This window comes from Lasioglossum baleicum, chromosome 4 (genome assembly GCF_051020765.1).
Source record: "Lasioglossum baleicum chromosome 4, iyLasBale1, whole genome shotgun sequence".
Lineage (NCBI taxonomy): Eukaryota > Metazoa > Arthropoda > Insecta > Hymenoptera > Halictidae > Lasioglossum > Lasioglossum baleicum.
In genome coordinates this window covers 12,084,262-12,095,323 of record NC_134932.1, presented here as the reverse complement: position 1 = coordinate 12,095,323, position 11,062 = coordinate 12,084,262, and the positions used below count along the sequence as shown (strand labels likewise).

Genomic DNA, 11,062 nt, shown 5'->3' with positions numbered 1-11,062 from the left:
CCTCATGTGCAATCATTAGTAATATGATTATATTGTATGCTGTGCATTATAGAGAGAAATGTAAGGGAACCCCCGAGTAAAATCATGTAAAAAGCAATCAGAAAGGTCAATCAGAAAAATAAAGAAAATGAAAGGGTGAAAGAGCACAGACACTTGAAGCTTCAAGACGACGAGAAAAATCGAAAAAATGCCGGGGCGAGGTAAAAACGGAGCAGGCCGAAAAAATCGTGGAAAAAGGTGACAGGATCCGAGAAGAGGTAGAGAAATCGTAGAATTAGGGACTCGGGGAGTAGAACGCAAGGAACCAGAGAGAAGACACTAGCGGCCAGAGCACGAGAGAACGCAGGAAGCCGAGGGGTTGCGGAATAGAAGAAGGGTGAGCGAAGGAATTGGTCGAAAGTGCGATTCCCCGGTTTTTCCAGTTCTTTTTTTTCTCTGTGCTAGGTCCGGCCGGAAGGGCGGCGTTTCCAGGGCAGAAAAAGTTAATAGCGTCGTGAAATTAGCCGACGCGGGGCGGATCGTTGATCGGGGAGGGTTGCGGCGCTCGTATCGGGCCCGTGGGGTGTTCTGCACAGATGCAACGATAGCAACAGTTCGGTGTCGGCTCGTTCAGACAGGAGGCCACATATGAGCTCTGGAGCCTAGCCGGGGCATCGTATGGGCTTGACTCACACGCATCACGCGCAGTCATCCATCATTGTCAGTCTCTTCACTGACACAGCCGTTCGTCCGGTCTACGGACGCGCATACGGGACTCTCTCGATTCGTGACCCTCTCTTTCTCCACCGCCCCCATCCCGCCACCCCCGCCGCAATTCGCCCTCTTTGTTCCTCTCTTTCTCTACGGCGTGTGTTCTGATTTCCCGAACCTTCCGAGCCAGTTGTTATCGATACCCGTGCCTGAACACCCTAGCTTCGAATAGCATTCGAACACTAGTCACGATTTTTCATATTCGAGCAGCTTCGGAGGAAAAAATCGCACGACAATGAAATCAGGCTCGTTCTAACGCTCGAGGTCTCTATGTAGTTCAGTTCTGCATTGTTCCTTTTAATCCGAGATTTTTCTGTGCGGTACAGCAGTTGGATAACTGAAGACGTGTCTGCTTTTGGACACATTGGATAATTTCTTTCGAGAATGAAACTAGCACGGATTTGTAGATTGAATCTTCCTATTTACAACGATTTTTTATTGCCGTTTTGTGAAAGAAAGTGAGGAACAAGTTCTCTGAAATTGAAGTTGCAAGATGCCAGAAACGCAGTCTCCGATTTGTGCAAGTCCGAAGAGAAGGTTTCTTTTTGATATCTATTTCGGTTGTGGTTCTGATGTAATTTTGAGGATGCGATACATCCGATGAATGGATGCTTTTATTGCTGCACCGGGTATTGCACCGTTGTCCACTAATGCACAGCTGACACCGTGCTATCTAGAACGATCTCGCTCGGGATCGTCGAGGGAACGTCTGAATTTCGTACGGAAAATCGCGTCGGTGCGCGCCTCGGAAAGAGGCGACTGAAATGTATGTATTTGGATCGCCGTTTCCTACGAGCCCCGTGTCGGCTACGAAGGAACCGACGATGATGGATGACTCGAAATATCAGAGCAATCGAACTGAAATATTATTTTTAGCGTGGCCCTCTCGCTCGCGAGCCGCGCGCTCGATCCATATTTTACTGACGCGATGCGCCGCATTTATCACCCTATTAAAATTGATTTGCTAGCGCGAATCGCGCGCTGTCGATCGCGATTTTGTCTTTCGAGAGGGCTTGTCCTTCCTCAACGAACGATCCATTGGGCCTGCTTCATCTTGAACTCCTCAATAATCTTTCTTTATTTATAAAGCATTTTCAGGAACAGGGCCTTCCCAATTAACGCTAAACCTACCGAGCACTGAAAGCGATTAAAATTGTTCATACGATAAAAATGACAAGACTCTACTTATTGGGTCGTTCGGAAAGTCTTTCGTTTTTCGTGTAGAAATGACATTGCTTCCATTTGTTATTACTAACCTTATTTTAAATCGCAAAATCGTGGTATATCTTGACAGCTGACATTTCGGGCGTAACTTTCTACCTTGCAGTGCTTTCTAATCTTAAAAGTGTGTTTTCCTCCTTTCAGTGAGGCTGTTCATTAATTATCGATGATTCCGTGTTATGCGTTAATGAGATGGAACGATTTAATCTTGAGGCATTTTTCAATTTATTCAAAGATCCTCGTCGCTCCGATGAAGTCGATGAACGTGAACCGAACGAGGGAAGAATGGGAATCGAAGATCGTGATTAATTTTCCCATGATACCTTTTTATCACCTTCTATTCCCATTTATAAACTGTGAACTGCAGATGCCACGTTCTAGTGCTCGAAACACAGATCGTTGAAGATCTAGGTCAATTTAATCAATCTCTTAATAATTATTTCAACCTTCAGTTACTCGCAATTCCACTTTCTACATAACTTGTACGACTCTTTAATGCAAAATCGATATTTGCTAGTGTAGTCGACACCTTTGTTAACACATGCTTAAAGTGCTAAATTTAAAGTTTTCAGATTGCAAGTACTGCATGCGAGTAATTAAAAGTTAAAAATCGTGCAGGCAATTTCGAAACAAGGTTTGTTCCGAGTATTATTAAATTTTGAGCACCTCTCCAGGCTCGAAATCAGCAACTCACCTATTGAAGGGAGGAAAGCCGGAATAAATAAGAAACAATGCACTGTTAAGTTTGGTACGACCTGTATTTTGCGTCAGTGAACGAATGTACACGTGTGTGTGCGATGATCACTTCATATCTTTTTTTTTGTTCGAATCGAGGATTTCCTCCTCGTCGCTCAGGAATTATACATTCAGAATTGAATAAACAACATGTGTGTGTGAGTGTGTATGATGTGTGTATGTCTCTTATACGTGTGTCGACATGTACTTGTGTGGTGTTCTCGCTTGTTAGTCTGTTTCCTGTTGTGTTCGCGATTACCGTAAGCGCTCTATGTACAAAGAAGATCTCTCGTGTAAACAGCCACGGTTCTCCTAATGCTTTATACAAACCAGACGACGACGGCGTATTAAATAGTATTCCTCGCGCTGATCAGGTGAAAATCAAAGTTACACGTCCGCTAGCTACAGCTTATCTCGTATTTTTAACTATCGGCTCATGACGATGATTTCTTTTTATTTGGTTCGCTTAAAGTACGGCCTGCCATCGGGACGACAGAAATTGTTTGTTCTCGCTCGCTCGAATGTTCTCACACTGCTTCTGTCATTTTCGTGTTGAATTTCTGCGATCTGTGACTCCCGAGAAATTATTTTGCGTCGAAATTATTTTTCTAGAATTCGCCGAGATCAAGTGTGCTGCTTCTGTCATTTTTAAAATTCGCTTCTGTGATCTGTGACTCTCGAGAAATCATTTTGCGTCGAAATTGTTTTTCTAGAATTCGCCGAGATCAAGTATGCTGCTTCTGTCATTTTTAAAATTCGCTTCTGTGATCTGTGACTCTCGAGAAATGATTTTGCATTGAAATTAAAATTTTTCTAGAATTCACCGAAATCAGTTGACTGTCTGCTCGAGCAAGACAGCTGCTCATCTTCAAAGATTGCTGGAAATGGCCACCAGCGGCTGAACGGCAGCCTGCAGTTTCTCAATCCTTCGAGAATTCTTTCCAGAAGAAAGGAATTATCGAGCATTGTGTACAAACACTTGAACAGACTAGGTTGTACCAGTTCCGTTTGGCAGCAGCCCTAGAACCCCTGTGGAGAGGTGTTGTCAACCCCTCGGGAACGGAAACTTTAAACACAGATCACTTTCCGGTCTCTAAAACAAATTTTCCCTATTCTAATTTCAGTCGAAACTCTCAGAGTCTGAACTTCTCCCTCAATTTTGATTTTTCACTTAGATCAACTAAAGTTTCTATTTGCAGTTTAGAGCGCGCACGAGCAAACATTTTATCTCGTCCCAACAGCAGCGGAGATTCGAGAAACGCGGAAACGTGCGGTTCGTGAAAAATGAACGATCGATTCCCCCGCAAATGAAAGAGCATGATCGCGTTTGTCTCGTTAACTCTAAAAGAGAAATAAAAAAAGAAATGATAGTCCCGCGTGCGGTAAAAAGTAAGCATCATTGAAAACGTACGAAACGAAACTTGCGCGAACGTTCCGGATAGTCTCGTCGGATGTCCGACGTCTGGATGTCGAGGAGATCCGACGAGAGGCAAGTTCTATCCCGCAGCTATCTCACTTCGTCCAGGGCGAATCTCGGATTCTTACAGTAGGCAGTTACACGATTATGTTCTGTTCTTAATTAAAACTAACGCATTGCACCTACGCTCCGCCCACTTGGATCGTACACTCCCTGTGTTCGCTAACTGTCACACGGAAATCCGTTAACGTGCTCGCAGCTGTTGCAATGTTCAGTGTTTCCGACAATTCGCAGCTGGATACTGCGAATTCTGTAGAGTTCAATTAAAAATAGGAAGCCTCGTCGAATATCGAATTTATATTTGCTCCCCGAATCAAAGGAAAATTTATTATGGATTCATATGAACAATATTTTCACATTTTCTCACGATAATAGAGTTCACTAAACAATTGCATTAACTAAAAGAGAACTCCTATGAGATGCTATACAATTAACAAAATAGAAAATTCTGTAAAACGATTCAACACATTATTGTAACGTTCTATCAGAAGAAACGAAGATCAATAAACAATTCAACGTTCTCTGAATCAGAAGAAAACGGTAATGACGTAATAATGATATCATAATTAAATAAAATTCAATGTTTAACACTTTCTTCGAAGTACTAGATCGAATGTATTAAGAATTTTCTTCGAAGCTCGTTCACTTCGACTAAAACTTCCACTTTAGCAACAAACAAAGCTGCGAGCGCACGAGACATGCATGTTCCCGCTGTCGTTTAATGTACACGCGTTCTCTCACTATGAATTATTGCTCGCGAATCTATCAGGCCTCGCAGACTCTCCCGAATACTATATGTATGTAGCTCATTCCCGTCTCTGTCCTCGACAAAATGGCGCTGCGTTGTACCGACCAAATGGCCGCCGCTCTTGCCCGGAAACTCATTCGATCACGCGTGCACAGGAGCTAACTACCTCGCGAATATCGTTCGCGAAAGATTGCACTTGCTTTCTCACAGTCTCTAAATTATTTATTTACACTGTTCTCGCACCGAGATCCACGGATCTTCGTCGATCTCACTTCCCGACTGGTCTCACTCGTTGAACGTCGAAGATTGAACCGAGTATCGGTTCGATGATTGTTTACGGACGGAGATGATCGTCAGCGAAAGCGTCTCGCTTCGAATTCGTCAGATCGAACAAACTGTAGCGCAATGTATTAACCGAGACACGACAAGGCTCGAATAAGCGCAACGACTCCGCTGTTTTACGCGTTCGTGACGAAAATGGCTAGGATCGAATGCAAAACAGTGAAAACATGAATTTTTCATGATTAAGAACACAATCTGAACGTCCATGCAGCTCGTTGCGTGCATAAAAATCCATTTATTCAACAGCAATTCGACACTCAACGACGATCAAGAAACCAGTTCCAGGAAAATGACACTTGCGAAGATCGTTGCACCAATTCGAACCTTGTCACTGCGTTGACAGACTGTCAGCTGACACCGACGCGTTTCACACGTTCAGACTCGATTGAATCTGACGTTTCACGCGTCCAGACTGCTTCATCTAAACTCTTCCGAGAGCTGGAACAGCACTTTACATCCCCGATCATTCTGTTCATGATCTACGGTCTTCAGCACATTCACCGAACGGTATCACTCGCGACAACCAACGTCTTCCCGGTTACTAGCCGGAAACCTTAGTCCTCGACACGGAACACCCACGCACGATCAGCTATGTACACATCACAATGATCAGTAGAGCGCGTTCAGCAGGCACTGCTCGTCGCTCCAGTCCAGCTGGCAGGGATTCTCTGTCTCGTGAACTCAGCTGAGTTGATAGTACTCCGGGGCGAAGTCGTTGGCCAGGTTCGTGAGGAAGTTGAAATCCGACGAGCTATTGCTATTATCAGCCGACGGCGGAGGAGCGGCTCCGTGAACAGGATCCCCGTAGAAATTCCCATAGTTCCCATAGGAATCGCTGTTCCCTTCAGCTTGACCAGTGCTACCGGGCGGAGTGATGACAGCGGCGGTGGCTGCGGCAATGGCAGTTGCCGTCGTCGTCATTCCCGGCGCTGGGAAGGGATCAGGCGAAGACACGTAACTGTTCGGAATGTTGGACGCCTCTCCGCCTTGATGAACGTGCAGCTGACTGGTCTGCTCGTAATAAGCGTTCGGGTGACACTTGGTGCCCGTCCGATAGTCCCCGGAGCTGGGGTGCATCGGAGGTTGATGAGCAACGTATCCCTCTGCAGTGTGTTGTTGCTGGTGTTGCTGTTGCTGTTGAATGTCGTTGTAATAGTGTTGTCCAGTCTGCACGGATACCGCAGCGTGTCCATGGGAAGCTAGATTTTCGCTAGTCCCATGATAATTGCCGCTGACCGGGTAACCATAGTTCCCTGGGGCCATGTAGCTCTCCGCGGCTGCTTGATCATGCTGCGGATAACCTTGGCTGGGCCCGTAAGCATTGCTACCTTGCATCCCACGGTGATAAGACGCGTGATAAGGCGGGCCAGCTTGAGGATACCCGTTGTATTCTCCGGTAGCGTTGCTGTACTGACTCTGCTGCTGGTGGAACTGCATGGAGCCGGCGTTGTACATTGTCCTCGACGTGCTGGTGGTCGATCCGCGCACATGATGAGGGACTCTGGAGCTCAGCACCTGGTTCTGTCTCGCGTATAGCGGATGTACTTCACCCGGATACGAGATTCTGGGCTGCTGGTAGGTGTCGCGGGAGCAGTAGTTGCTCTGAGATTGCGTTTGTTGGGTCGTTGCTGGGACAGCTGGGACGGAGTGTCTGTTGGGCACTCCGTTTCGGTAGTCTACGGCCGATGTTGATTGGTAGACGCTCTGCTGTTGGAAGTGAGTCTGCTGGGTGTTAGAGATGGTCCTGGCACCGTGGGGAGACATGGTGCCTGCGTTCGTGGACCCGTGCATCATGGGAGGTGCCACTGAACTGGTGGAGGATGGAGAGCTCCTGGGTCTCTGCATGTACGCTGCGTGGGTGGCTTGGATCCCCAATGGACTGCCTTGCTGCAGTTGCACGGAAACCGGTGTCCCAGGCGTCGAAGACGGCGTCAGGCTTCTCGTGGAGTTCTGGCCAGGTAGCACAGGTGTACTCACGGTGGAATCCGGCATTGCCAATAACACGCCGTTACTGTTCACCGAGCAGAGCTCCTTGGTGTTTGCTGACGGGGACTTCTTGCTCACGGAGATCTGTTTCCCAGGGTTAGGACTCTTGTGACCGCTCTCCACTTTCACCCGGACGTCGCTGGACAACTTCTTCGAAGCCACGCTAGGCGACGTCACCTCGCTACCGTCTTGAGACCTAGAGTCGTCGTCTGCTATCATTTTCTCGAACGAACTGGAGACACTGTTTGTACTGCCAACGCTGCTCGCACCGTTGCTGTTCGCGTTGAAACCAGGGTTGCTGTTGTTATTGTTGTTTGTCGCGCTGGGCGTGTTGTTGTTGTTACTGCTACGACGGCCAGAGGAGCTCAGCTCCGTCACGTCGCCTGATAACGTACTGCCCACGTCGCTCACGCCCGAGATATCACAGTTGTGGCAGCTCTTCTTCTCGTCGCTGTCCAGGGATAGAAGTTTATCGCCTTTCGACTTCTCCATCCCGTCGGACGTCGAGCCATCCTTCTCGTCGCCGTCTTCCTTGCTCAAGGTTTGCCGCTTGTGCTTCATGCGCCGGTTTTGGAACCAAACTTTCACCTGCAAGCAAAGGATTTTCGCGTTTGGTAGATTCGTTTGAAGATAGGGGATAGTGAGATTGGGTTAGGGTGCATTTATAGTGGAGCTGCGAGCATCGATGATAGCGGCGCGGTGAAAAGAAACCAACATTCGTGACAACATTTCGACACATACTAATGAAAGAGTATGTACATATGTATTTTCTTTGTTCTTCTTATTTTTTCACCGCACAGCTCACCTCGCTGCTCCACTATAAATCCACCCTTAGTTGCTGGGCTTGCTTCAATTTAACTGAGGGTATTGTGACTATTTTTCACATCCAAAGCATAATGTAATTGGGAGTTTCAGAAAACCGATCGCATCTCTCCCGAAGAAAATGTTTCGGTGATTCGATGATAATGGATCGTGAGTTCTCGCTGCTCTCACCTGCCTCTCCGTGAGATCCAGAGACGCGGCGATCTCTATTCTCCGTGGCCGGCACAGGTATTTGTTGAAGTGGAACTCCTTCTCCAATTCGAGGAGCTGCGTGTTCGTGTAGGCCGTCCGGAGCCTCCTCGGCAGGCCATTCTCTGAAAAATGAGAGGTTATTCTTCTCTTTTTGTTGAAGCTCTACTCCTCATTTCTGTCTGGATTGCTTTGAATTCTTCCCGAAATAGAAAGTCGAAGGAGACTGATTCCCCTCGAGACACTGTCCATTTAAAAATCAAATATACCGTCCGACAATAACAATCGTATAGAAAATTATACTGGAATTCATTGCTATTATAGGATTCAAGCCAACGAAAAATAAAAATAGTTCACATCAATTGTAAGAAATACGAGCCAAGTAGAAATTTCATTTTTCTTCTAATCATTATTATAAGGCGAACATAATACGTTGCTTTAATTCATTCATTCTAAAATGAATGTACTGACTCTTTTTATCCTGTCCACTGTTTTGACACGACTGCCCGAGATCCACAGTCTATTTATGAACCGAATGGAATAAAGCTGTCTAGCAATTATAAATGAATAACCTGTCCGATTCTTCAGACTGCAATCTACTCTTCATTCTTTCGACTACAAGCTAGTGTTAATTCTTTGGGCTACGATCTATTCTTAATTCTTCAGAGTGCGTTCTAGTTTCAATTCTCTGAACTGCAATCTAGTATTAATTTTTCAAACAGCGATCTAGTGCTAGTTCTTCAGACTGCGATCCAGCAGTAATTTCTCAAGCGGCGATCATAAAATTGACGAAGGATTATCCATCACTATAGGAGGTTGGATCCCGTGTCAACGAACCGATTAGACCCCGGAGTAGACAAAGATGTCGACAGCCCGTCGCAGGATTCGTACGACAGGAACACATTTCGCGTGGCAAAGGCGGTCTTCGGTTTTTGCCCGATTACGCCAGTCGAACAGTCGTTTAATTAATGATCATTTAGGCCATTCGAGGAGAGCAAGGGACGCCCGCGCAACAATACAAGAGAGAGAGGGAGAGAGAGCGAGAGAGAGAGAGACCCCCTGCGTCGGCAGAAGAGACCCCCTGTTCTGCCGTTGTTCCGGCGAGTTGCCTGGGCTCCTTAGAAACTTTTGGCCAAGTTCCCAGCCAGCGGTATTCCGTGTCGATGCGAAACACCTCGTAATTATTATCTAGTAAGAAACTTGTCGCGAGAGATAACGAGGGAAGCGTCGAAAGAGGAAGGGACCACGGCGGGGATGAAAGTAAGAACGATATCTCGATGAGGAACCGCGGTAATCTGCCTCCGGAGGACGGTGTAAACAATCATTAATAGTCGCCAGCAGTTAATTACACACTGGGATTTCGAGACGCAATATTTCAATCAAAGTCTCCCCGTATTTAAAATCCCAGGCCAATTTAAAATCCAGCAGGAAAATTACGGTCTATGCAGCCAATTAACCCTGGGCGGCTGTGATTTTTCTTCGTAACCGGATCCGCCATAACTCGATTTTACTGGTTCTACCTGTTATTCGTATCCCTCTTGTTTAATCGTCTCGTTCAGATGTTTTTCGTACAAATTTGTACCTTGTTATTTTGTAAAGATGCTGGCAACGCATCGAGGTCGATTAACCGTTTCGATTTTTCCGGACCAAGCGGATTCCCGTAGCCCGGCGCGGACGCGGCGGCTATTTGTTATTTTTCCTCGACCATAAAGATACGAATCGGGACGACAAAACGCGAGTAATCGCCGCGAGGCAAGGCTCTCGCATGAAAATTGAATCGCCGTTGACCGGTTCGCCTTGGTCGTAATGCGTTTCCCGCGGTTTCGCGCACGATTGTTCGGTGACGGGGATAATTGAATCGTTTGTTTCACCGGTGCCGGTGCGTGCGTTTCGATTTTTCTTCGTTTATTGAGAATATTAGAAGGGACGGGATGTTTCGAACGGTTATGTAAGTTATTTTTCTCCGTTTTCTTGACAGTAATTAATGAGACCGGACTCGTAGTATGTTAATGCGAGCGGCGTTTCTTGTTCGCGTGTAATGGGAATAATATACACCGCTGCGCGCCGTGGAAATTGCTGTGCCGCGAACAATCAAACCGACTCGCCCGGTTCTAAGGTAATTGATGAAAAATTGTACGTTCTGCGGCTCCCAGCTATTTTTTCTCGTTTTAATCAATTCCTATCCCTTTTTTTCGAGCTTTTCCTATCTCTTGATTATACGCCACATATTTTTTCACTTCCTCCGCCGATTAATCAAAGTTTTTAGGGGCGTGCTGCGTTTCCTGTTTTTACTTTAGATCGAGCTTAGCTACCCACGTTTAGATCAAACGGTTTCTACTGCTAGTTTCTTTATGTTAAATCTATTTCTGAAATGAATCCAGTGAAACCTGCTGCCGCATAAAAATCACAAGATTTTATCCATTTAATACTGAATCTACCGACCATCAATAGCGACTGATGTGTATTGTGTTGTCAAAACATCAAGATTAAAATAATTAAATGATTATACCTTAACTGTACTAGAATGAAAACATGTATTCAATCTGTTCCCATTTTTTAGTTTAGTGTAGAGATTAGAGGTAGGATTAGTGTTAAATGAGGGAATTTATTCAATGTTTCATTTATAGAATCATTCGATTCTTCAATCGTACTCCAACGTCTGTACAAAACACGAAAAATAATATTGCTTCGCAGTGTGTATTATTTTCCAGGTTCCAGTATGACAGCAGAGCCTCCTTCATCAAATTCTTCATCCCCTTCTTCGTCGACGGCATATAACTTTTGTTTCTTAA

General features: G+C 45.8%; 1 protein-coding gene across 1 annotated transcript in view; it reads right to left on the bottom strand.

Annotated features, from left to right (window-relative positions):
- Window positions 1–836: 836 nt before the first annotated feature.
- Window positions 837–11,062, bottom strand: part of LOC143207974 (uncharacterized) — a 48,404-nt gene continuing 38,178 nt past the window's right edge. Inside the window, exons 2-3 of the mRNA XM_076421949.1 lie at window positions 8,253–8,395; window positions 837–7,847 (exon numbers count right to left, since the gene is read on the bottom strand). Of these exons, the coding sequence (XP_076278064.1) occupies window positions 5,955–7,847; window positions 8,253–8,395 (2,036 nt within the window). The 3' untranslated portion in view covers window positions 837–5,954. The remainder of the gene's footprint in view (window positions 7,848–8,252; window positions 8,396–11,062) is intronic.